At 38.6% G+C, this 27,830-nt stretch overlaps 1 protein-coding gene across 2 annotated transcripts in view; it reads right to left on the reverse strand.

Moving 5' to 3' along the window:
* Positions 1-27,830, reverse strand: part of PDE7B (phosphodiesterase 7B) — a 172,688-nt gene that overhangs the window by 13,071 nt on the left and 131,787 nt on the right. For both annotated transcript variants that reach the window (XM_027746616.2, XM_027746615.2), the window contains 6 exons: positions 24,622-24,705; positions 11,567-11,718; positions 10,066-10,129; positions 8,043-8,138; positions 6,251-6,351; positions 4,633-4,764 (listed from right to left, as the gene is read on the reverse strand). In XM_027746616.2, the coding sequence (XP_027602417.1) occupies positions 4,633-4,764; positions 6,251-6,351; positions 8,043-8,138; positions 10,066-10,129; positions 11,567-11,718; positions 24,622-24,705 (629 nt within the window). The remainder of the gene's footprint in view (positions 1-4,632; positions 4,765-6,250; positions 6,352-8,042; positions 8,139-10,065; positions 10,130-11,566; positions 11,719-24,621; positions 24,706-27,830) is intronic.

The raw sequence follows: 27,830 nt of genomic DNA on the forward strand, positions 1-27,830 counted from the left end.
TAGTTCACAGAGTACCTTCTATCACCAAATGCCTCAGAAATGTCACTTGTTCAGAAACCTCTAGCATCTGTTCCCTGGCTTTTGCAGTAGATAAGCACTGGATTAAAAAAAAAATCAACACACAATCAAACCTTTTGAGCAGGTAAACAGAGCAAGGACCCCACCCTGTCACTGCAAACAGGGAAATTAGAGTAAGAATCCCTCTTTCCAGCCACTGTTAATCTCCAGCTCCCTTATTCACAGTCTGAGCTGTTGCTGCCATAGTGCTGCCTTTCCTGTGGGACATGATGCACAGCTTCCACTTTTCCAAGAGGGACTGAACAGTATTTTCTCCTTAAGGCTCCCCCATCCTCCTTTGTAATCCTGTCATATCTAATGACTGTTGAAACATTAAACATTGCCAGTAACCAAGATCCAATTTGCATTTTTATTTTTCTTGAAGCTTCATGCTAAAAATTAGTGCAATGGTGAGAGTGCAATTTGGATTGACTTCCTATTACAGTACTTTCTGTTGCTTTTGAATTCACACAAACAATGTCGCTTTGGTATTTCTCCGGGTTTGTTTGTTTGCTTGTTTGTTTCCCTTACAGGTATGAGGGATACTGGGGAAGGGGAGGGGAGGAAACAAAGTAAAACTAACTCCAAAACTTTCAAACTGTGCAAAAAATTAAGTCCTTTTATTAGGAAGAGCTGAAAGACTCAGATCTCAACATTAGTTATGTAGTATTGAAATTACATTTGACAGCAATTCTGTTCATTTGCCAACCTAAATATTCCTTTTCTCCTTTTGCCTAAATACATCAGGATGGACTTCTGCAACCCTATGCTCTGACCAAGAAAAATAAGGAAATGTAATAGGGCATAACAACAAATTTTTTCTTCTTTTTTTTCACCTACCCAGTCACAGAGTTGAATCCTGGTCCCAAGAGTCACCCCAAGACCACAGGCTTCCATCTTCCTACCCGAAGGTAAATTAGACAGACTCCACTTGACTGACACCTTTGCTTTTTGGGAAGGCTTACACTTATTTGAGGCAGTGCTTGTGTGCACAGGTTCCTGGGACCATGGTCTGACTGCACCCTTGAAACATCCTGACAGGGGAGATCCCCCTTGGAGCACCCTGTGACCCCACATGCCTTCCAGCATGGCAGCCTTACTTGCTGTGAGGAGCTGCTTCACCAGCACCAACCTCAACCAGGGAATTACGCTCCATGGATGCAGTTGCTCTTTGGCCATACTGAAGGCCAGCCAGAACAGGGCTGAACACATAGGCATCTGAGAACTTTCCTGCATCCAATTAATAGTTACTCAAAGGCAAAAGCAAACTCAGGTAATCATCTCGGAGTATTTCCACTTCTGTGAGTTGCCTGCTGCTACAGGGGGAACCCTAAACTGACACTGCTGCACTGTCTAGTTTTCCACACTGAAAGTACACAGAGGAGAGAAAAGGAAAGGTCAAGTTAACAAGCAGTAACTGAGCATGAAGTCATATGACTCTCCTCTTAAATGTAAGGAGCCAGAATCCCTGAAGCAGCTGCCAACAATCAGTAGAGTCAGCTATTCCACCTAGGAACACACTACTGCCTTATTAAAACTAATTGCCGTGAGCTAACGGATTGCCTAGGCTGGTGGGGAGATGTCCCATGCACAGAAAAGTCTGCGTGCTGGTTTACAGACTGGAGTTCTCAGCTCTGCTTCACCTGGTGTTTTATTTTTTTAAAAAACTTAGTAGCTCAGGTTTGTTTTAGAGGCTGCACTATGGGAAGCTTGTCATATTTACAGTGAATTGCTAAAACACAGACTTCAGGACTGTGAGGAAATAAAACCTGTTTATTTTACTTAAACTATCACAATATCTCCAATCTGTCAGTTTATCTGAGCTGTTTGAACCACTGCACTCAATATATGCATTTGGAAAAGAATAGTAACTTGAAGAGAGGAAGACTTGCTATTAACCAGGTGCAGAGTAAACTGCAATTTTAATTCAAAGTCGAAGTGGATCAGAATTTCTCTCAGTCTGGTCATCTATTTTTAGTCATTGAGCAATTGGTTTAACTACACAATGTTAAATGGACACTTCAATTAGAAATGGTGCTTTTAAGTAGAACTGTTATAACTGATGCCCAAAACGTACCTTCTTATTTCCAGCTTATATATATCTATATTAAAGTTGTAAAGTGTTCTTTCATAGTTTTCTGAAACCTGTTTTGTTCTACAGAGGTTGTATGTGATCTTTCCATATTTCTAAACTCTTGTCCTTCATTTAAAAGCCAGACAATGAAAGTTAGAAGCAAAGTCTGCATCACATAACAAGGAATGCTGGTGTGCTCCTCACAGAATTCCGTGACCTCCTGACCCCTTACAGTCACCTTCTACACTCTCAACTGTCTTTGTAATACTGGAGACTTGAATGAGGCACTTTTATTTTTGTGGAAAACAATGGTGCATGCGACCACATGCAACAGACTCTTGTGGAAATTACCCTATAGATTAGAAAAAAAAAAAAAAGTCTTGTATCATAAAATAGGGATTTAGTTTGAAAATAAATATTGAAAGCTCTGAAGTCCTAGGTGATGTCACCTATCTTCCTGAAACACGACTCTTCTCATATATGCACTTCAGAAGGTGTCAAACACTGCATCTTTGCCAAATACTGAGCCACCTCGTTTTGCAAAACCTTTTCTTCCAAATGTAAAGTTCTAATTTAAATGTCAAACCATCAAAAGCAAAGAGATGCCATACATGGATAAGTCCACTGTCCTAGTGACAGACGACTGCCAGCTATGTTAAAATTTACTTTCGTTTGATCTTTTTTCTGATTAATCCCAGCAGTTCTGCTACTTAAAAACCAAAAACCATGACCTTTTTTGTTTCAGTTTCAAGCACATGTAAAGTACATGTTTTACAGACTATTCTCCTAATCTAAATTTTTTGCTAAAAATGTTCTCAGCAAAACTTTTTTCCAGTAGTTATTTTTACTGGCATCCATATACTCTATACTACTAATATTTTTGGAAACAATCTGGGATCAATTTCAGATAAAATAAGTAAAACTTGTCAGTGAATGTCCCTAAGTAGAGTACTTAAAATCTCATTTGCTGTTGAAAGATTGCATTTTATGCATTGTCACTGCCTTTTCTAACCAACATTTTTAAGTATATTCAAGCCCAGTCAACTGAGCAGAAACCATCTCTCCAAGATACTAATATTTTAGCTCTATTTCTTTCAGATTAGCCTGATTTTTTAACCTAATTATATACTACTGTTTCTTACTATTAATTTGCGAAGGAATTGTTTGTACCTTTAGTAGGACAAGGGTTTTTTGTGGAATGGCTCTCCTCACTCCTCTTCAAAGGATCCTTAACATTCCCAAAGTCCCCCAGCTTAGGCCCCTGACTTTTCTCTCTCCTCACTCAGCTGGCCCAACATTTAGAAAAGACTGGAATAAAATGGACCAGACACATATGGGTGTGACATAATATGCCGCCTCAGTTTATGATGAGGCCAGTCACAAACTTTTCAGTGTTTGAGCATTACTATGCCCTGGATGGAGCTCTCACAATGCAGCCCATTCCCATATCTGAGGGCAGGACAGTTGCACCATTGCACAATGAAACGTGTACTGTGTAATGGGAAAACTCAAACATTGCCTGAGTAGAGGAGAACAAGAGAGACTCTCTTATTGAGTAATGAGGACATCACAGCAATCTCTCAATTTGCCAAGTACGTGTAGAAAGGTACATAGCTATTAGTGAGTCTTCTTCAGGCAGATTAATTTTTACCTCAGGATATTCTATTTCTGACACCTCATTATGAAGTTGAAGGCTGAAGTTGACTCTTCCAATATGGGTCAAAACCTCAAATATATTCAAAAGGGACCACAAAAATCAGGCAACATGTGTTCATAGGTATTTATTGAATAAGAGGGTCTGTATTTTTGTTTCAGAAGTTTTCTACTACTGCTTGCCAAAGCTGGAAGTAAGTATACCAAGTGAAGGACAGCTCTGTACTTATCTCAGACTTACTTTTCTCTCTGAGATCTTTTACTCGCTGCTCTTAGAAACAGGATACTGGTCTAGACAGCCTGTGGTGTGACCTACTGGCTGTTTTTAAGTTCTTTCTTTATATCTCGAGGAACATTACTGTAAATGTCTACAACTTTCCTTTGGTTTCCTCTATTTTTTTTAATGCAGTGTTCACTAAGTATTTGATTTTACTACAGCCATATGAAGCAAAAGTTTCTTTTAATGCAGCACCAATTTAGAGCATGCCTGCTGCTTACTTGGTCACTGAAGGAAGATGAAGTACAAATTGTCTTCTTGTGATTTTAAATCTCCTACCCACAGTTCCTCACAGTTCATCCCAGATGATCTACACAGCAGATCTGATAAATGTCAGGCAACTGATAAATGTCCTCAAAAAAATCCAACATTTCCACTTTCTTTCTCAAGAGTATCAGCTCTGCTGTAAGAAGTGACACCTGGTGTCACTGAAATTGTCCAGACTCTGAAGTGCAGGATGACTTGATCAGCATCCCCCCGCTGCCAGATTTTGGCATTAGAGTTCACTGCAAATTGCTTAAACTCTCCTTGACACCATTTCACATGCTAGCAGCTTGATGAGCAGTTTTACCTGATACAGGCTGGCAAGGTGGTGTTTTGTTTTAATCAAAAAGGGTTGGTTGACCCCTGGGTGATCCACGTCATGGGCCGCAGCAGCTAGCAGTCCCAGCATGATGTCCGATGGGGTGAGGAAGTTGGCAAGCTGAATCATCACACACATTAATCACAACATGAACAGTAAACACTTTTTCTTTTTTTGGCAAATAAACAAACCAGCTGGCATTGCTTGGTTTTATAGGCATTTGTATGCAAATGTCAAATACAAAATAAATTTTGTGAACATTTTTAAGGTGACGGTTGAACAAACATCTTTAAAGATATTAGACTATATAATCATGTTTTATTATAGTTTGTATTTCTTATCTCTTTTATCATTCATGGCAATATATGGATTGTTGTAATAGAAGTGCTTGAGCATAGTCTAAAATATTCAGTTTAAAAAATTAAACAAGTATACTGGCAGGTTGGCTACGCTAGCGTCCATGGCGAGAGCTCTGCCTCACACAGTATTTAGTAATGCCAACAATAGATTAGGTTTCATTTTTCTAGCATGGCACTGTTATAAAATGCAGAGTTCATCAGCTTTTGAAATTTCAAACTTGGCTGTTAGCTATTTCAGTTTAACTATAAGTATTTTGTTAGAGAATATAATTTATCTTTCTAATTTCAAACATCCAAGTTTGAAAACCTGTCCAGATTTTTTTCTGCTATAGACCTCATTTAGAAGCAAATTTTCTTATAATTGAAAGGAAATGAAAGGAAGTCTTAGCATTTTCTGTTTCTGACAGTGAAGCAGCTATTACCAGCCTGATGAGTCTGTACAGAGTACAGGTCTGTGAGATGAAAGAAGCATCCCAAGATGAGAACTGAAGAGCAGTAATGGTACAGGTTCTGGATGTTGGCTGTCCTCTGCAAGTCTTGACAGAAGGGACTTGCAGATCTTGCAGGAGATGAAAATACAGGAAAGCTGGGGCCTGCTTCTGTCCTCACCATTACTATATTCTCGTGTAACAAACTGCTAGTTCTAGCAGAACATCCTTTCATTTAAGTCAAGCCAGGAAAGACTAGTCATGTTCTTATACTGTGGCTCAGCACTCCACTATCACAGTGCCTTCCAGTAACATAAGGTAATGTCACACCCTGACGCTGTGAGGACTTGCTGCAGCAGTCAAATGCTCCTGTTTACTTTTGCAGGTGACACCCTTGCACAACAGACCCATCTGAAGGGATTGTTTTGCCCTTTCCTGGTGTGGCACTGCCTAATCTGGTATTCTGAAATACTGATTAGAGGACCTTATGCCCTGAGGTGACTGAGGCACAGGCATGCATTGCCTTCTGCTGAGTTTCATGGGAGAAGAACTGCAGCCACTGCTGGGTGGCTGGTACACACTGTCGTGGTGGATGGAGCTCATATGACAGCATTTAGAGACGTTGCCTGCACGATGAGAAGTGACTCTAGTAGCTTGATTAAAATGTCTGTAATCTGTAGCTGACACTGCTCCTGACTTGTTGGTGACTTCCAGCACGCAATCACTTTTCGCTATCTAAAAACATCTTTTTATTTCAATCCTGGGAAAAAAATCTGAGAATCATCTGAAAGCAACACCAGTGTGAAAGGTTGTCATTACCTTGGGCTCTCTCAGATAGCAGTGCATAGCTTGTGTGACATCAGCAGCATGGACAGCATTGTGGTATGGGTTTTGGCTATGGTAATCTTCTTGAACCATAACTGGGAATCAAAACAGAAAACAAAGATCCTTTTGTCTCTGAATGCCATGGCCACAAGTGGGAACTGGACTTAAAATACAATCTGAGGTTTTGCAGTCAGCTGTCTAAGGACTTTCTTCAAATTGCTGTAGTTTATTTAGATTGCTGCTCTTATTGGGACACCTTTAGAGAAAAAATGCATGAAAGGATTTGTGAGGCCTGAGGGCATAGAGTGGGTATGGTGCATAAATCAACTCTTTCTTGCCTTAGTGAAGGCTCTCATTCAGGAGTAAAATAAACAAGGAAGAGAGGCAAATTTATCCACAACGGTGTGTAATTATTTAGGTTGCTGCCATAGGGTAGCAGTGTGCCATTAAGACAGTACCACCTATTTTACAGCAGCAGGTAGTAAGGCCCTGATATCCTGGCATCATTTGTTATTTGAGTGATGAACTACAGCCAAAGGCATTTCTACATCCCCCACGCATAGAATCAAAAGATAAAGCATTGGGGTATCCACAGCAAAATCTCCTGTGATGATTTTAGTCACATCTATGTGTTCATTTTAAAATACCAGTCCTTCTTGCTTTAGTTTACAGTGCTGGAACTGGTCCAGCTGGATCAGGAGCACCAACCTATTAACTCTCAGCTTTCACTTGCACAGAAAATCATTGAGGTGTGTGCTTCACACCCATTTGTTCCTTGCAGCAGTGCCTGCACCACTAGGTGGTCTTGGGACAACACCATGTGAACACTGGAAGCTGCATGTGATCTTGCCCAAAACACTCTCCTAGACAGTATCAAATCAATCAAACAGAAAGGTAACAGGCAGATTTCCCATGGCACTCGTTGCCAGCACAGGGAACGCCAAAGAAAGTCCTAGCCTTCTGTTTGTTTCCAACTTCACAAGCATCGTGAGGTACAATGGGTAATCCTTTGAACTCTGAGTACCACTAGTTCTAATGACTCAAGTGTCCACTTCATGGCTGCCCACAGGAATTAGAAACAGCAGGGATATTTTGTCTCTCCATACCAGAGGAATGCTTTCCAGAAACAACAATTAGGCACTCTTAAAGAAGAGACCCTGACTTGGAAACTCCTCCTGACAGCCTAACAAACTGGCATTCAGCTGCATTCAAAACATGATGCAAAAAGTAATTGATTTTGGCCAATTTCTTCTTTTGGTTCACTGACAGCATGGGGCTAATATCTGTGTTGGCAGTAACAGCAGCAGGGGCTTTCATCAACACTATTCAGTGCAGACAGCTTGATGTAATTTGTTAAATTTTGCACATAAGCTTTTAACTGCTCTGGGTCTCAGTGGTCTGTTAGTCACTAAAATAATTATACTACACCACAATTGTACTGAGCACGTTTAGGTTCTGCAGTGTCTGTTTGTCTGTCTGTGTGGGCCTACAGCTTGGCCATATGTCTGCATGGAATAGTTTATGTGAAATCACCAGAACGATTGTGATACTGGGATGCTTCAGCCCAATGCAGAGCCTTTTGAAGTCCCTCCATTGACTAGGTACTGAACCAAGTACCTGAGGGTCTGTAACTGTATGCCAACATATATCACAGAAATGCTTTACTGAAATATTTGCAACAACAGCATGATTTTTATGTAGATACACAGACCAAGCCAGTGCCTTCTCTGATGCTCTACTTAAGCTGCAAACTTCATTCAAAGATGGCTTTGAGGTGAGCACTTACCTAAAAACCTGTGTAATGTAACCATGTCTAACTGGAAATGGTGAATAAGTCCATGCACATTGAAGAGGTGACAAAGCAGTGTTACGAGACTGTTTCCTAAAAGCAGAAAGGAACAATTCTTAGATTCCCGTAACAGGAGTTACAAAACAAGCAAGACTAAAAATCTTGGTAATTTCCTATTAATCAGATGCTATCACCTTAGGTCGTATCATATGAGCTTAGATGACACTCATATACTCACGAGTCACTTACATAAGGTACTCCTATATATAATCAAGAGTTGATGGCACAGCTGTACCAATGGAGTACCATTATTGTGTCTAGCTGCCATGAAGTCACTTTTGCGTTTTCAGCATGACACAGGCAAACTGTGGTTTTAACTGGAAGAAGGTAAACTGACGTGGTTTGAACTGGAAGTCTTATGACAGGCTTGTTTGCGAATGACATCATCTTCATAATTCAGGTCTACCTCCAGAAATAGAAGAAGGGAGAATGGCTTTTCTGCCACTTTGGTTTGCCAAACTGTATTAATTAATTAATTACTAAAAAGCAGCAATTTGTAATTAATTTTTTTATTTTATGCATGACTGTACAAACATGTAATTAGCCCATGTACCTAGCTCAGCTACAGTTGCATCTCATAATGATGACGCAGACAAGAAAAATGAGTTGCAGCACTTACAGCCTCAAGTCCCACTGTAATGATACACTGGCCTTACTGTAAATCCATGTATTGGGTCTGGCTGAGCTGGAGTTCATTTCCCCACAGTAGCCCTCAAAGTGCTGTGCTTTGCATTGGTAGCTAGAAGGGTGTTGGTAACACAACAGTGTTTTGGCTACTGCTGAGCACAGCATCAGCACTGTAACATTCCTTCCTCAAATGAGGGCAAGATCCTGGGAGGAGACCCAAGCAGGCCAGCTGACCCAAACTGACCAAAGGGATATTCCAGACCATATGACATCAGCTCAGATATAAGAGCTAAAGCACAGAGCAAGAGGGTGGGCACTCATTGTCTCCAATGGCTGCCTGCTGAGAAACTGAAGCCCTGCTTGTCGGGAGTGGCCGACCATCACTGTTGATGGGAAGTAGAGAATAAACCCTGCTATCTTTTGCTTCGCTTCCGCTTTACTTTTTGCTTTAAATAAACTGCCTTATCCCAACTCACAAGTTGTTTTTTCCACCTTACTCTCTCCCCTGTCCAGCTGGGGAGTGACAGAGCGGCTGGGTGGGCAGCTGGCGTCCAGCCAAGGTCAACCCACCACAATCCAATACTGGGAACACTGGCAAAATTGAGCCTAACTAGTATTACATGATCAACTATACGTATACACAATATTTTAAAAAGTTTGCACTGCTTAATTCAGCAGCAGTGTTTCCAGAAAAGTCAGGAAAAACACCCCAGACAAACCAAGCCCATACTACATATAAACTATGTTTGAAGGGAGTCTGTCCTTATTTCAAATAACCCCAGAAAGAAAATAAATATATGAACAAAAAGGACATGAAAACTTATTTGGCCCTAACTACTGAGCAGGGGCAAAGAAAGATAAGGAAATAAGTCACAGGCATATGTTACAGGCATTCAGGGAAAACATTTTACATATTTTTATTTTCTTAATAAATTTCCTAATTTTTGCTGCTGAACAGAAGCAAGGGTATGTTTACTTAAAGGTCTTTTGTCTCAAGAGAAATTGACTGATTATGGCGATCTGGAATTATTGACCAATGTATCTAATAGGTATGTTTAAAGTAGCTTGGCAATTTCCCAGGTAAAGGAAACAGAAATACCTTCTTGAAGAGGTGACCACAACAAATGTAGGAGGTTAGATTAATACAAAAGGCCACTTTAAACATTACCCTATAGTTCAGTAAAAGCCTGATAAAATTCCATGATATGATTTTAAGAGAAGTTAAAAATGGCAAATTTATCTTCAGTTACCTAAACTGGAAATGTTTAGCAAATAATTAATTAGGGATTTCTTGAATAGTCATATATGAGAGATATTAAAAAAAATTACTTACCATTTGTCAAGCGGTCAAACAAGAAAATGTCAAAATCCCACATTCCCACTTTGGATAGCATATGCTGGAAAAAACAAATATGAAAAGGCAAATGACTGGTGTGTCAAACTGTAAAGCAGATTTTAATTATTATTCCATGTTAATCAATCAAAAGGTTCTTCACCCAGAGGGTGGCTGGGCACTGGAACAGGCTCCCCAGGGAAGTGGTCACAGTTACCAAGCCTGACAGAGTTCAAGAAGCTTTTGGACGACACTCTCATGTACATGGTGTGACTCTTGGGGATGGTCCTGTGCAGGGCCAGGAGTTGAACTCAATGATCCCTTTTGTGGGTCCCTTCCAACTCATCACATTCTGAGATTCTGTGAAGTTTTATTCAGGAAAGCTATAGAGGTGTACTTGAAATATCAAACATCAGGCACCAAATGTAGCTGTACTGCATAAAATATCACTTGCACTTTTAACTGAGGAGGTTTTGAACTCAATACTAAAAATGTCTTCTAGATGGAGCTCAAGACAAGGAATAATATAAACCAAAAATAATGAAAATATTCCCTTTTACTACACAAATTCTTTATTGTTCCTTCATGTCCCCAAAATCAGTGTAAATTTTCTTAGGTTTTTAATACAATGTATTAAAATCTTAGCTCTCATGGTGAATATGAGTTACAATTTGCTAAACAAACCAATAAGCAGGAATAGCTTTTGTAAACTTACAGTGCTACTGTGAAGCCCACTCAGACATGCAGAAGAATCCATCATTACCACCATATACAGTGTTTTTACAGCTACATCAGTTCAGTTAAGAGACTGAGTCTGGACTAGCTGTATGACCTACAATGGCATATGCGTGAATTAAATATGCATTCACTCCCATCTCTTAGTTTATATTCAAACTCGTTCTGAATTCTTCATTACTTTCCAACACCTCGCAGAGAATAGAAATTGTCTAGGCACATAATCCCAATGCCATCAGTTGTGCAAATTTCATTAGAAAATACCATTCAAAGTGAGTATAAGAGCTGCAAAATAATATAATTATATTTTGATCATTGTGAAGTTCTTTGCAGCGAATGTTCCCTGTTTCCTAGTCTTTGCCATTATGGAGGACTATTGTGGGTTGCCTAATGGGTTCCATACCAGCTGAGAGACATCTGGTTTTTTTCAAGTGGATGCATTAAATCCCGTGTCAAGGCTGCACTTACTTAAATCAGTAACTTAGCCAGAGATCCTTCCATCCTTTAATAAATCCAGATTATAATTTCGGTTGTTGGAATCTGAAATGCTGAATAGATTTAGACATTTTCTTGTTGCTTTGAGACCTGAGCCTTTAAAGCTGTAACCATAAAAGAGGAATGGACAGTCTGTTTGCTGTGAGATGGGCATGTAATGTGGGTCATTTAAGAAAGATCACCCATAAATTTGTTTATCCGATGACTGAAACAAAATTGACATTTTCTGTAATATTATTAAAGGAAATGGAGATCTGGAGACCTGTCTTACCCTTGCTTGCCCAAGGTAGTCCTCATCCAGTAGGTACAGAGAGGCTTGTGGTACAATTCCACGCAGTAACCTGGATGCATGGAAATACCTCTGGAAACTTAACAGTCTTTTCACTTTTTTCTTGGTGCCGATTTCCCCTGAGAGTGTAGTATCTGTGGAAAGCAATCAGTATAGAAACCATGAAAACCAAGATGATGGATGACTTTATCAATTATTTAATAAGAGAAATATCAAAACCTTTAAAATAGTGATAAAATAATCATAAGGTTTACGCTTCTTGCTGATCCACATGAAGGAGCAGTATTCAAATCACTGTACTTCAGCATAATATATTTGTTTATTTCAGAAAGGAGGTACATTCCAATAAAAAGAGTGCTAATGTAGCTCTTGGAAGATCTGAGTTTAGTACACCGCCTGCCACAGAATTCCACGTGATCCAAGCTAAGTCACTGGGCGGGCTGGGGGGGGTGTGATATATCACCTTAACTAGGTGACTAGAGGAAGCCTAAATGACTAGGCAGAGCTAGGTACAGGAAAGTTGCACCTACTCTTCTGTGCCTGTTCCCCAGCTACACAATTGAAAATAACATTACCTCACAGAAGTGTCATTGGAATATATTACAAATTGCATAGCACTAGTAGATAAGGTCATCTTGGGTATAAAACCAAAAAAGTGACACCAAAAGAGACCTCAAAATACAGTTTGAAAACATAAATGTGTGCTCACTTTTGGAAAATGATATAAAAGAGAGAAAGAAGCAAGAATAGGTTAACAGTCCTATTGTATTGTCTGCTGTCCTTCCTACATATTAAGGCAAATCATAAATGAAGAAAATATTTTAGTTCTGCAATTAGGAAAGCAGGTATATTCAGAAAATACATGCAATTCTGGTTACACAACAGAATATGTTGTTTTCACTCAGTACCAGGATAATTCTAATTCCCTAATGCTGTATTAAGAGATTTTCATATAGGGCTAAATGTGACACAAAAACCAAGGCAGTTTTTATACAGTGATTAAATCACTAATTAGAGTAATTAAATTACCTTATTGTTAGCAAGAAAAATATGCAGGTTTTCTAAAACTCATAATGATTTAGGTAATTTCATCTGAACTTTTAACAGAAGCTCACATACAGTAGTGGTGTTTTCCTTTTGACAATCTGGTATAAGTTTTGGAAAAAGGGAGGACAGAAACTTCAACAACTGGTCAAAGGTAGTGAGATTCAATACAGTAAGACAAACCTGTAAGAAACTAAAGATTAAACACTCCTTTGAGAGAATAGTAATGATTTCTTGAGATAAGAAGCTCCATAGCAATTCACTGGATTCCAGGCTTAAATAATAGATCATGAAAAATATCCATGAACTGAAGATGACTCTCTATTCTCTATTTTTCCATATCCTTTTGTGAAAAAAACCTGAATATTTGTTCTACTGTGAAATTAAAATATCACTTTATCTGCTGTTTTTACAACTACTATTATTCTGAAAGGATTTTCAGAGAAGTAGTTAAGGGTTTTTTTGACCATCAATGGTTCAGTATTTGATTTCTCCAACAGCAGATGTGCGAGCACATTCTGTAGCAAGTTTCTTCCTTATTAAGTAATCCAACAGCTATTGAGTGACACAAAACCAGTAACATCAAAAAACCCATCTTTACATACTGAGTATCAATATAATTTCCATCAGTAAGTCTCATGGTTCTCATGGGCAGTCCAAAGACCCCACTGAGTTTTAACAATATAAAAGCACAAAATAATTTTATTGCAACTTGACAAGCCATGTGTTTTCCAGAATGCAAACAGTAACAATGCCACTACTGTACCAGCCTGAAGGTTAGGCTATCATTTATGATGTGTCAGCACCTGCCTTAATTCTCTCACACATTTTAAAAGCTGGAACGATTTCATGGCCCATTGAAGGAGTGACTAATGTAGGTGTGAACAGTTACCCAGTGGCAGTGACACGTAGAGGAACCAGTAGACTTGGTTTTGTATTTCTTTTTACTTATACAGAGCTGCTATGAAATGGCTAGCATTTAGTTTAATTCCTGGATAACAAAGCATTCTTAAATTAAATTCATTTTTTAAACTTGTGTTAGCTGTTTCTCAACTTCCTAACTTTCATAGTTCCATCTTTGCCCCCAAATGGTCACTACTTTCAGGTAATAAGTTTAAATTCTTAAGTCCAAAAAACTTTACTTTTGTACACTGAAAATTAGTAGTTGCTCCCACCAACTTTTATCTAAGTTAATATCTGGTTTTTTTCAGTTAAAGATGACTGAAATAATCACCTACACTCTCATAAACTGTCTTTAACTCATACATATAGTTGCTGTGGATGATCTGAAGGTGGAGGTTTGGCCCAAGTCCCAACAAGGAGCTGTATGCTGGATTATGAAGAAGTGGTTGTTTTATCCTTTGGATTACCAGATCATTTCAGTAGCACAAATAATACTTGCCATAGCACAGACACATCAGGTGGAAACAAAGAACTTCTTATTATGAAACATATTTTCTGAATTCAACCATCAACCTTGTTACACATTGCTCTCAATTCAAATGTAGTCATCAGCAGACAGGTGCCTCTGAAACATGACTTGAGGCTTCAGGTGAGCACTGTATTATGTAAAAAAGATTATCCACAATAATGTGTTGCTCTGTATTTTCATTCATAAGGGAAGAAGTTCATAATACCAATAAAGAATAGTAGCAAATGTATTTTCAAAACTGGGCTCTTGACAGAACAGCTTGAATCCCTCACTCCAGGCTATCCACATGTAAACTCTGGATGTTGACTTAAAAGAGTATCATGTTTAAATCACATCATTTGGGTCATTTCAGTAATAATCGATTTGTCTCTGAATCACAGGACTAATCAGATGATTCCTATGACCCATGATAGATTACTTTGACATCTGCATTAATGTACAGGTAATACCTTATTATGACAGTGTCTTGCATAAAATTGGACTAAAACTCTGCCCCTCTCTGAGCACAGCACACCTCAAACTAGTATAATCTCATCAGCATTTTCTCTTTCTCCTCCCAAAATCAGTGTCTAACAAAAAAGAAAAGCACAATCATATGAAATGGAGAGAAAAAGGCTGATTAAAAAAGAAGAGTAAAAGGCAAAACAGCCAAGAGTGAACAGTTAAATTCTGCCCTCAGCTCAGCAGTTGCACCTGAATCCCCCAGACGGGATTCACCAGCTGACACAAAATCAAAATACAGTTTTAAGACGAAATTAAGGGTTTATAGGAATGACTTTACAGTAACACACTGGACATATTACTTTATTGACAACTGTAAATTTCAGTTTAAATCATAAATATAAAATTTTGATGTTGACAAGTTATGATACGAGTCATACAGTGCCCCTAGGTTAAATTGTATTACAAAGTAAATGAACCAAAAGTACCACTGCAGATATCCCTGAACTTCAACTATGAAACTATGGGTACTAAAACATAGGCTATAGTATCTAGTTAAAGAACACAAGTTGCAAAGCTCACACGGGAAGGATTTAGTAATTAAGTGCAATTTTGAAATGAACGTGAAAGACAAACAAGAATGTCTTTTGTTTATACCCATAAAACTTCCCTTGAGAACTGTGTTTATCTCTAATCGTTGTGGCAACTTCTGAATGTTTTGTTTACTTAAAAAACCTCCATTATCTGTATCTCTTAAAAGATGCCCATTCTCATATGCTATGGAGTTACTGCCTAGCACAGGGGTTAGAGAAACTCTTCTTTGTATACTGAACAAAATTGTTGTGTGAATTACGCAGACATCTTGTATGAATTACATACACATTTACAGAACCGTTTCTACAAGCATTTTTCACGAAGTTCAACTTCTACCTTCAAAAGCCCAGGCAGCCTGAGCTCACAGCCTATCTCCTGATGTGTTTTAGCAGGCGACAGAAGTGGTTGCATTTTTCTTCAGGTAATTTGATAGACACATCACGTATACGCACAGCAGCAGACCATGGATGATGTCTGCATACTGCACATGGCCCTCAAGAGGTTAATAAGCTACAGGAATCAGTGGCTGCCTTCTCTCTCCTAACACAGTTCCTCCAGTTACACAGATCTTCTCGCCTTAAAATGATCTACAGCTCACTACACACCAACCTCTGTTATTTCAGGGAACTAAGTTTCCTGCACTGGGAACTGCTACCAGTTTTCTTTCACATTTCTTTCATGCTGATGCGCTAGTGCGTGCCCATGGGCAGCATGAATATAAAAATGACAGACGTTATGTTAACAGTGATGGAGTTAACATCCAGAAATGATCACCTAAATCAAAACTGGACAAGGATGTAGTTAACTCTGCACCAGATATACATTACATTGTTACTGTTCTTTCAAAGCAAACTTGGTTATGCATCTAAATAAAACCTCTGAGTTTTACTTCACGATATTGCCTTTTTTTACTTTATTGCATCTCAGTGTACAATATGAGTGGACAACAAAAGGTTTGTTAATTTTCAAAAGCGAACTGATTCAGAAAGTGTTTTTTTCTCTTCTTTTCAAAAGGATGCAGAATAAATCAGGTCCTCAAGAAGCTGCCTTTGACTCATACAATTTATAATACCTTTTCCCAGGATGCAAAGGTATTCCATGCACAGCCTGAAGAGTCAGGCAGGATTGGCAGAAAAGTGCTGAAAATACCTGGAAGATAAGGTGAGAGGATGAGTCTTGCAATTTAAGGTCCAGACAGTTTGCAAACAGTGAGAACTCTGGGAAACAGTTTGTCTCTGGTCCTACACATTATGGAGGTAATTTTCTGCATTGGTTCCTGGCTTGACAGCTGGTAAGACAGCTTTCCTTTAAGAGCCCAAGGGATGTGTAATTGACTTAGGAGGAATAATTGGTGTTTGTCTGGGGTTTTTGTATGTAAAACCATGCCATTCATTTAGATCACCTGTACTGAAGTCTTGTTTGGCATATTCATTGCATGCTCGGTTGATGAATTTTTCTTATAAAGAAGAGTGCTTAGCACTGATGGAAGAGTTGTTGTGCCTTCCTAATATCTTTTTAACATTATGGATTTATCATACTATCCAAAAGACAACAGCAGCATTACTAGGGGTAGCTGTACACAGGTACCTTACCGAGGTAATCTAAAAATTAATGACAAACTTAATATTTTAAATTTGAATTCTGGAGAAAGCACTGGCAAACTAGAAGAACAGAAAACTTCTTCTCTCTGCACTGTCTAGGCCTTCCTGACACGTTTCACCTCATAGTCCAAAGAGATTCAGAAAGAAAACACTGCAGTTTTGAAGAAAGGCCTGAGAAAATGCACAAAGCACCAGAAACCTATGTGGAAGGACTGTACTTAAAAGCTTTCAGTCTGGTGCAGAAGGACCAAGAAGCTCAGGTGAATATCCCAGCTGTACTTCTCAGTCATCTGTGGCTGGTGTAAGAAACCAACAAACAGGTTTGATTCAAAAATATTAAGATTTTGTCAATTTTATCATCTGAATATACACTGGTCACTGCAACTAAGAAGACAGAGATGAACACCTTGCACTGTATCATATCTACAGATAAACAAGTGTTGTGCTGAAATCTTTGTAACTGTAGAAATCCTCATGACACTTCACAAACTATATGGAAATCCAAAGAAGTTGTGTTATAGACACTTTGTTTTTACTTGCTTCTATAATGTTTAAAATATTCAAGTCAAGTTCCTTGACTTCTGATAAAATTCAATTTTAGAGGTCAAGTGCTCTCCATTAGCTGCCATTATTCATATGCGTTGCAACTTTATTTTTTCACTTTAAAGGGGTAAACATTTTTTCAGCTAGGCAGAAGCTGTGAGAGCGGGATTCTGAACACAGCAGAGAAAAGCAGAAAATTAGAAGTATAACAAAAGAACTTTAAACTTTTCTGCTTCGAGTAAAAATTCCATTAATCAACCAGATTTGTGCACAAGTGCACAAAACCAATGCAGAGCCCTCTCTACAGAGGAGGTACTTGTGTGTTTCTTTGGCTAGTGTGAGAGGTTCTGAGACACCAACTTTCTAGGTCACCTTGCTTTGGAGCTTCCCCTCCTTTGCACCTCACTTGAAGTAATGGTGGCTTGTAACAGCTCCGTTTCCAAATCCTAAAGTTCCTGCACAATTGCTGGCATCTTGAGGAACACTAGTCATGCAGTCTCCTCCCCATCCCAAAATATATTCTTTTTGATACTGTTTCAAAGAGAACACAGAATTTAAGAATTATGCTGATAATCCAATTTATATACCAAATAATCCTATTACACCAAGTTCTGGAGAAATTAGGGTTTCAAAGACCACTTAGGTAACAGAGTATTTGCCATAAAAACAGAAAGAGGAATAGATTAAATCCAAATTTCAGACTAATTTAGATGTGTTTCTCTTCACAATTTGCAGTCTTTGTTTGGGCCATCACTCATTTTTATGTAAACAAACATCTTGGCATCTTTTACTAAGCCTCCTCCAAGTTCTTAAGAAATGGCATGTTGAGTTCTCTTTTTCACAAACTTGTTAACACTACAATATGAACCTTGGCTTTGCCACTTCAATCTTTGTACAGTAGCACAGTCAGGACCTTTTCTTCCGAAAACTGTAAATGTTCTACGGCTGATTATAGTTTCTCTAACAGGAAATGGTACATCCCCTCCTCCTTTTCACTCCCCTGGAGAAAAAACAACATAACCTGTAATAACAGCAAACCCAACTTTCATTTATCATCTTAATGATCCCTTCTCCTTGTTCTTTCTTTTCCTCCGGTCACTTGGAAGGTATCCTCAGTGTTATCATCAGTACATCCTTCCCTTTCCTAATCAGGGAAAAGAAGGTGGGGTAGCAGAATGGGTCATTTGGAAACTTTTAAAGGCACATTCTCAGTTAACTGAATCCCAAATCTGTACTAAAAAAATAAGTTACAAATGTGTAATCAGGTCAGTGTTTGCTAAGAGTTTGTGTGTGAAGCTCATCTAGGTTTTATGTTTGTTTTGCTCTCATGAGTTCTCCTGAAGCATTCATAACCCGAATTGATGCATTTTACTAGCATATAAGGGCATGTGCATCAATCAGTTTTACATTCTGGGTTTCATTTTCTGCAAATGTAGAATTAAAACTAAACAAGGAGCATGAATGGCAGGAAGTAGAATATACTTTTCAATCGAACCTTGTTATTAAATTTTGCAGATAGCAGCACTTGCAAAAAACACTTAAAAATGCAAACACCACCACAAAGAAAAAAAACCTTTGCTATTATTTGATGAAAAGGGTGAACTAAACTGAATTCCAATGACAGGAAGAATTTTTTAATATGGTGTCAGTAGGAAAGAACAATTTTGGTGCTAACACATTAAAAGAATTCTGATTTCTCTTCCTTGAACAGGTAACTGATAGCAAGGCCACAGGCTGACCAGCTCTGGAAATGTTCTTCCCATTCAAACCAGACACAAGTTAACCAGATTAAGAAGCCCACGTGTCATAGGATGTTGATGAGTATCTTAGGGATGTGCTTATCCATAAGGAACTAAGGGAGATATTATGTAGAAATAATGCAGACCTCATATGATCTCTTCCTTTCTAATTTAATAACCATCTGGAACTTTGGACTCATCTCCACCAGCTGGGTTGGGATCCAAGTAATCCAATCAGCCCTTGAAACTTCCTCACAAGACTTTTAATGTCCTAATTTAACCTGGTTAAGAAATACCTAAAAAGGCATCTCTCACTCCCACTTCTTTTTCTCGCCAACAGCAACAAAACAAGACAGTTAACCAAACTCTTTTTAACCTCACTCAATTGGGTTCGGGTTACTTGATGGCTCAGTTTTGGGTTGACGGTTGTGGTTAAGTTTTATTTTCCCTGGAGATGGGCCCTACCTGAAAGCCCTGGAGTGTTCAAAATCCAAATCCAAAAATGAATGCAAATTTTGCAATGGACCCTTCTGGAGACAGGCAGAAACCACAGATTCAAATGTCCACAGACTTTGGTTTTCTGAGATGGAGACTTCTTTGTGACTTCCCTTACTAATCCTGACAACACTTTTCATTTCTCCAATACCTAATTCATCACATGCCTGAAAAGTGTGTGATGAATCCATTTTATTTGCAAACAAACTGAAAAATAGAGTATTTTGATTGACTCAGACATCAAATTAAGGACAGAGACTAAATGGTATTAATATCACCATTTATCACCATCCTGTGCTAAAAGTATATTATCTGTACTAAAGTAATTTGCCAAGCTAAGCTTAAAGCAGGTGGGGTTCTTTTGGAATCAACTTCTGCCTGCATGACAACACCAAGATCCTAGGTAATACAGACACATGCTTTTGGAGCTTCTACAGACTTGTTTTGATATTTTATATATATTTTCAGATCCCACTCTGTGTTCCTGTTGTGCAAGGTGTAAGAAAACAAAAATCTTTTTGGATGTCACAATTTGGGTACAGAGACTCCACTTTGCAGGCCACATACTACATACTTTCCCTTCCTTGTTAACTTTCCTAGATCAATATATACAGAAGTGAATTAAATGTAGTCAATTAAAGGCTTATAATTTTGTCATTTGCAAGCAAAAATTCAATCCAGAGAAAAGCTTAGCATAAAAAAGATGGGAACTGGTGAATCACTGTTTAAGTCTTAAGAATCTCCTTGCCTTCTGACTTAAAAGCCTGACAAGCAAATTTGTAAATACTAAGTTACTCATCTCAGCCCTAAACTATGTTATTTTGTTACTCTCCTTAATTGAATCTGGCAATAAAACAAAATGTCTAACATAATTGAGTAGGGTGAGGTCTTCTTGGTTATTGCTGCATGATTACCTGCAAGACTAGATTTATCACAAGGAATTCCCTCAAACCTTTGCTTAACACAATGAAAAAATGTACCAGCACAATCATTAACAAAACCCATCATGAGATAATGAAATCTATTTAAATAAATACATATTAGTCAGTGGTGGGATCTGGTTCAGTGACTCACTGAGCAACCTTGTGAATTAGAGAACTAAATTATTGCTTACTGTAGCTATGCTCCTTTATTTCTCAAATCCAAACTATACTGTGCTAAAAGGAAAATGGGAATAATTTTCACTGTAGAAATGTTTCAAATTCTAAGTTATTACCCGCAAATATTCAATTTAACTCCTTTTCTGTACTGTGAACACAATAAGGTTTACTTAATTCATAGAAATGCAGAAGTGCCAATAAAGTGCCATCATTAATTTCAAGCTGCATTAACTTCAGTTACAAGCTTGAGCCACCAAGTTCAGAGTCAAACTTTCCTAAAATTTGTGAGGTTTGGTTTAGAATCAATTTTACATCATTTATACATTGCATTCAGCTGCTAGAAGGCACCCAACACTTGCCTATTCCATCCTTACTGCTTCTGGAAAGTAATTTTCTAATGCTAAGTCTCTTCTTCTACCACTACCCTATTTGCTTGAAGAGGAAACCCTCACTCTACTTTCCTATAAACCCACAGGGCTGGGCAAAATTTCTTCTCTTTTAAAAAGGTTACAAGTTTGTAAAGTCTGATACTTGTTCATTAAGCATCCTAGTGAATTTGAAGCCTCAGGTCTGTCATGCCGAGCTTATTTTTTACTGGGGGTTATAAGTGGCCATCAAGAGTAGGTGCTTTGCTTGCCATATCACAGCAGGATGGAAGAAGGGATGGTCCGCTTATCTCCTGAGGAGTCTTCACAGAGGGCTGACACCAAGCATCAGCTGCTGCAGCTTTCCTGTGGGAGAGGAGTTGCTGCACAGCTTCCCCTCAAGCTTCTGGCTCAATACCATCAACCCAAATGAGTATATGGTTGGTCAAGTTGCAGGGACTCACTCTAGAAAATGAGGGAAACATCTGCTCCTCACAATACAGAACCAAGGTGTTCTTGGTGACACAGGGATATTCTACATTCAGTGTGGTATTCCAGAGTCATCTTAAGAGTCCTCAAATCCACTGGTGCAACTATGCCTAGGAAAGCTCACAATGAGGCAGAGGAAAGACAGGAAGACACTAAAGCCCTGCATCTCCTTCAGACAGGATCCTGCAAAATCCTCAGGGTCCTGACAGCCTAGCACAGACAAGGTGCAGTAACACTGACTTTCTATATACTGCAGAGATGCACTGAAAGCATGTGTAGATGGCATCACAGACATTAGCTCAAACAGCAAGAAGCCAACATAAATCCAGTTGGCTTTGATTAAGGCTACAGAAGATCCCATTTTCAGAGAGCAGGAAGTTTTTCTATCCAAAAAGACTTAATGGTGTCTTAAGTTACACAGTGACTTTCCTGCAGGAATCCAGAAAAAAACAAAAGATATGGTCTAGTGAGTGTTAACCCTTATTAGACATAGAAGGGAAAAATCCTCTAGTTTGACTGAATCTGCAAGTTTGCTAAAAGAAGTTACATTTTAGTAACCTTTAGTCTGACATTAAGTATCAATGCCCTGTATTTTTTTTTTTAAATGTCAATTTTCATAATGAATGTCAACTTTGTTCAAGAATGAGCTTCAGTGTTTTCCCTTGCTTTAAAACAAGGCTGGTACTGTTATTTGGAATAGTTTATCAGATGATAGAGGGAATAATCACTATTCAAGCCCAGCTTATTAGTGAGAGGCTGGAGTAACATTTATGCTGCATTTGCTTATAATTTCTGAGGATATTTCCCATAAAATATTCTCTGCCTCATCCCTCTGTTACTCTAACATCTTTCAGTATACAGTTGCTGCCCCCAAACAAATACAACATGGTGACAAAATTTTACTGCAAGTATTAGTCAGGCACTTTTTCAAAAAAAAGTCTGCAGTAGTGACATTTTTATCTGTCTCTTTTTGATAGGATGTGCAGCACCATGGTTTTTGCTGCTTGTATGGTATGCACAGCAGAACTGGGTTTAACAGACAGATGTAGATGAACAAATAATATAAAAGCCTGTTTACTTCCTGGCAAAACATGTCTGCATGCTCTGACACTGAGCATCTTCATTTACTTGTACATTTACTTTACATTTACCAAGTGAGCCAGGCCCAGTGCACTTGCCATCTACAAAATCAGTAGTCAAATGTTTAGAAATCTCACTTCATTTTGTACTGAAAAATTAAGCCAACACTACTCTTTAGACAGAAAACGGTAAATACGTAAAAACCTGAAAACAGTGAGAAATCCAAAATCAGGATCACTGCTTTTCCTTACACAGATTTCAGATTATGGAAAAGCAGTAAAAAGAGTAAGTCAGAGGTCTCCATGACAGAGAGCACAGGAACATAAAACTCCAGGTGCCCCACCTCTGTCAGACCAGAGGTATACACACAAAGAGGTATCGCTTTTAAGGTCAGCAGTTATGGTAGAGGGGTTATGTGGAGGGCTCTGCTCCTTGCATGATCAAAGATTGAGTATTCACCAGTACATCCCTCACCACAGATGTCTCCCTAGACAGCCCATGGAAAGCACCAGCATTTCCCAGAAGCTGACAGGATCTGAAAGATGGCAGGATTCATCTACAGGGGATAAAAGTGAAAGTGCTATTGCCAGAAAAAAAATCTGGAAAATTTTTGCTTTCTTTAACCATGGAGAGGAAAGAACACATGAATGGAATTTTAAATAATGTGTATGTATCAAAATAAAAAAGGAAATAATTAATTTAGTCACACTTGTGTGACTAAAGTCTATAAGGGCATGACCAGTACTATTTTCAGCTAGCCTAAACTGGGTTTTCCTTCATGTTTTTCAATGGTGAGTCAGGACTAAATTATCCTCAAAGCTCTGCTTAACCAGTAAGTTATTCCCTTTGTCCTGGGAAAAATGATAGACCCATCTTACCCCTGATGTCTTTCTACCTCAGTCATAGCAAACCCTCTGATGATCTTATGACCCAGAAAATACCTTCTATCAGTCTTACTGATAGCAGCACTTTGCTGGGTGGCAGTAACTTTGTCAGCATGCAAGAAAGCATTCCATCAGAGCCCAAGTTCTCCCCTTTCTAGTAGCTCCTCTTTACTCCTGACTTCCAGCCAGCCCTCCCACTCTCTGTTGGGCTTCCTCCCTGCTCACTGCCACCCTCTTCCCTTTCCCTTCCCCAGGCACCCAGACACGGAGTTACAAAAAACAGAATCGAAACTCCGGTTTAATAATTAATCTTTAATGAAAAGCACAATCTCTAGAAGCTTAAAAGTGTCATCCCTAAAACTGTTGTGAGTTTCAATCTGTTTTGATGAAGACAGTGAATAACATTTTTTTTCAAAGGTTACACAGAGGGGTCTGTGCAGTACACAAGGATAAATTAAGATCTGCCTGTGCCTTAACACTGAAGTTAACACAGCATCCAGGTTGAATGCTACAGGGACCTAGACTAAGTGGTCACTGTTTTTTTATTTTATTATGTTTTTTTACACACTGCCTAATGGGTTTGCATCAGTATAGAGAAAACATCAGGTGAAAAAAACCCAACAGGGTCTTGATTTATTCTTTTTCTTTTTAGATTTGCCCTTCTTTATTTACAACAGTGGCAAAATAACTTCAATCAAAATGAGGTTAAGATTATTTTTAACAGATGTTCACTGCTGGCCTGACCCAAAATCCATTGACGTCAATGAGAAGACTCCATGGGGCTTTGGATTGGGTTCTAATTGTTGGAAAAATTAATGTTATTGTAAACCACTGGTCAGCGCTGTCACATGGTCCCCTTCTGTGCCAATTCTATATGACCGGATAACAGACTCACATAAATCTGTTCCAACTGTTGTCTAAGAGGCTAAAGGACACAGCGGTTTATCTTTTTAATTCTGAACCACCCCTCTCCCCCCGCTCAGCACACCCCATGGCCCTACTGTATTTACACTTGATGGATTGAGCATTATGGACACTATTCATACAATCAAAACATTTCACAGCCAAAAGCTGGATGAGAATAATAGAATTACTAATGCTGACTGTGTGAAGACAGCTGAACTACAGATACGTACGAGATGAGATACTTTTTGGTTCATATACTTAAAACAGAGATTTTTTAGGATTTTTTAAATTTAAATACAGACCTGAAGAAAGGGTTGCACTTACTGTTAAGAAGACGGAAGTCTATAAATGGGTAGGAGCCACGGCGCTCGGAGAGAACCCCTGTCTGACCTCTCACCCGTGCATCTCCTGCAAAACATAAATTCCCCAGAGACATTAGGAGGGACAGCTGTCTTTCTCTGCTGTTTAGATCTAAATCTATTTTTTATACAAAGTGATGACGTTACACTCCTCCAGTGGGAAAACTAAGGTCCAAAAATCATCTTCCATGGCATCCCTGAGTAATTGGGTAAAGCACTATAGCTGATCCTCTTAACAGAACAAAGACACAAAAAACCCTTCGTTGTTGGCTGGGATGAAATGATACAATATTATCCTGTTGAACAGCTTCTTGCCCAGCAAGCAGACTCTCTCTCACTGCTTCAGGAGTAGTGCAGAGGTCTGGTTTTTTCCCAGGCAAGAACAGCTGAACTCTGACTGTCATGGCATCACACACAAAGGTCTCAACCTTGGGCTAGGTTCACAATCCAACTGACCCTCAAAGTTGTGGGACTGGTCTCAAAATCATTAGGTGATGAAAAAGTCCCCGCAAAAGAGTATGAAGACTGTTTTTAAGGTTATGTGGGTTGGGTGCTGTGGGGTTTTTTTTGCTTGATTGTTTGTTTTTGTTTTACTTTCTGCTCTTTGAGCATTCCAGAAAATGTAAGCCTTCTCCTCAAACACTGCAGCTGCTCTATATAAGTGAAACCTGATGTTCTTAGATAAGCATTACTCTAGAGCTTTAGGGTATATATTCAAATATGATAAAGTGACAAAACAATATTAAGAATTAGTATTGCTAGGCAATTTAGATCGATTAGTTCCTGACCTAAACTGTGTAATATTGATGAAATAGGCAAAACTAATTTAAGGAGAAAAATGCTCTTCAGGATGAGTAAGAGTTACAAAACCTCTCTCCAAGTAAATAGGAAGTAGTGGGAAGCAGATGTAACTTTTATATTTCCAAAACTTTAAATAGTGCAATGCAATTGTTTCTTTACAGACAATTAACAAGACCAAAATATTAAAAATTCTTAAATAAGACAAAGTCGGAGATTTTAGAGGTTCTAATTAGAGTACTCTAGTTCTTCATTATACCAATTCCTCTTCTACAGAAACAGAGGCCACAGTGTTGAAAGCATATCCTCTGCACATCCTTACACAGCTCTCACTGTAGTTCTCTCAAAGTTTGCAATGAAATTGTGAATTAGTTAGTTTGAATTGTCCTTCCTCTGATATACAAATATAGCATCTAAACAACAATAATTTAAGAATTTGGCTGTTAGTCCTGGCCTCTACTGCTTGTCTTTAAAAACAAGAAAACATCTTGGAGAGTAAAAGAAGGACCTAGTTAGATGCTGTTATTTTTTTGCTATCTAATGTTCGCTTTAAATATGCTTACAATTATGTTTAAGGGAAGAAAGCCAAGTAGAATTATTAAGGTAAATATTTGAGGTTGAGAAAAACTTCCGTGCCTTCTAGGGGTCCTCAGAGGTAGGAAAGACATATGAGCGTGCATGCAAATTAAGAATATTTCAAACACAGTCACTTTTGATTATAAATACAAATCTACATTCTCTCACCCTTTCGCTTAGCATTTTTGTTTCCAGAGACAGAACATGTGTTCCTTGTTCTCAGCTCCCGCTTGCCAACCTCTTACTCTAAGGAACCAGTTCAAAACAACTCAAGATGTTGTTGACCCCACTTACCCCTTCTGATAGCAGAGGCAGCAGGTGCAAACCTCTACCTACTCTTCAGCTGTTCCACTACAAAGGTATGATAATGCCATAGATCTACCTTCATCAGCAGTTTAAAATTACATGCAACTTGTGGCAATGAAGGTATACGAACATATTTCCCTGCAATCCTCGTGTTAAAGGACAGAAGGGTGGAGCAAATAGCTGAAGACTTTGTAAAACACCAAAGCAAGATTCACCAGCACCCACGTGCCAGAGCCCATAAAGCAGCACCCAGACTTAAAAGCATTGCTCTCTGTCACAGGTAGCCTCATCAGATTGGCCGATGTGTGCAGAAAGAGTAAGAATGGCAAGCATATGGTACACATTATATAGACTCAAAAAAATTAGGCAGGCTTGAGCCTGTTACTAATACAGGCATCAGCAAATTAAGAACGAGTGTAAATTCAGAGCATGCCTTGACCAAGGCTTTTGTTTTTCTGTAGGCACCAATGAATTAACAGGAAGCAGCAAATAGTCCCCTGCATTAACACACTGATAAACATGTCACTTGTGATTAAATCAACAGACACTTTCAAAAAAAGAGAGAAATTCAAACTCCAAAAATCTGAAAAAAAATCCATGACATATAATACTGTAAACCCAGAAAGACTGATTTTCTCTTTTGACATGAAATAATATATCTATTAGATCAAGTGAGGTACCACAGTACTAGAGAGTAACAAAATCATACACAGTTATGTATCGAAAGATTACCTAACTCTGATCTCAACAGTATGACCCCAGATCTTGGAGAAGAGAACACTAAAGGTAGGTAGACAACTGGAAGATGGAAGAAAACACAATGTGGGCTTACCAAAAGTAAACCATACGACACACTTAATTACCTCAAACAAAACAGGTAACTGTTGGACAAGAGGAAAAAATTCAATACTGTAGTGCAATTCAACCATATGGACTTTGTCAAACATATAAGAGAAGGCAAGAGATGAGTACAAAAACTGAAGTTTGAAAAGACTAGACGATAACAAGGCGCACTGAAAGGAAACCTTTTCTTGGGAACTCCATGATCTTTAGAAAACTCATACTGGGAATGGTCCTAAAGATTTTTTATTGATGATCTTGACAAAGAATTAGAAAAGCACTAGCAATACTTGATGATAACACAAAGCTGAGAGATAGCAGGTACATACAGCTAAAACTATTTTAAATAAAGTTCACTACTACTGTCACCTTTTCTGCCCCAACTGCTCTGTGGCCCAGCTACCTGCCTCTTACTGGTAGTCCAGCTTCCTCTCATGGTGTTGCTGATGTTTCATATCAAACTAAAGACCAGCCAACTCAGACACCTACGTACACTATCCAGACAAGCAATTCCAGTAAAGAGAGGGAAAGCAAGGGAGGTAATGATGCCATTAGTAAGAAATGTGAATGAGTTTTACTTAACTAGCAAAGCCAAGGACCTGAAGTCATGGCAAATTACTGATGATTCCAATCAGCTATTTTACATTTTCTACA

This window comes from Pipra filicauda, unplaced genomic scaffold (genome assembly GCF_003945595.2).
Source record: "Pipra filicauda isolate LSUMZ 115617 unplaced genomic scaffold, ASM394559v2 scaffold23_size5868930_pilon, whole genome shotgun sequence".
NCBI classification, from domain to species: Eukaryota; Metazoa; Chordata; class Aves; order Passeriformes; family Pipridae; genus Pipra; species Pipra filicauda.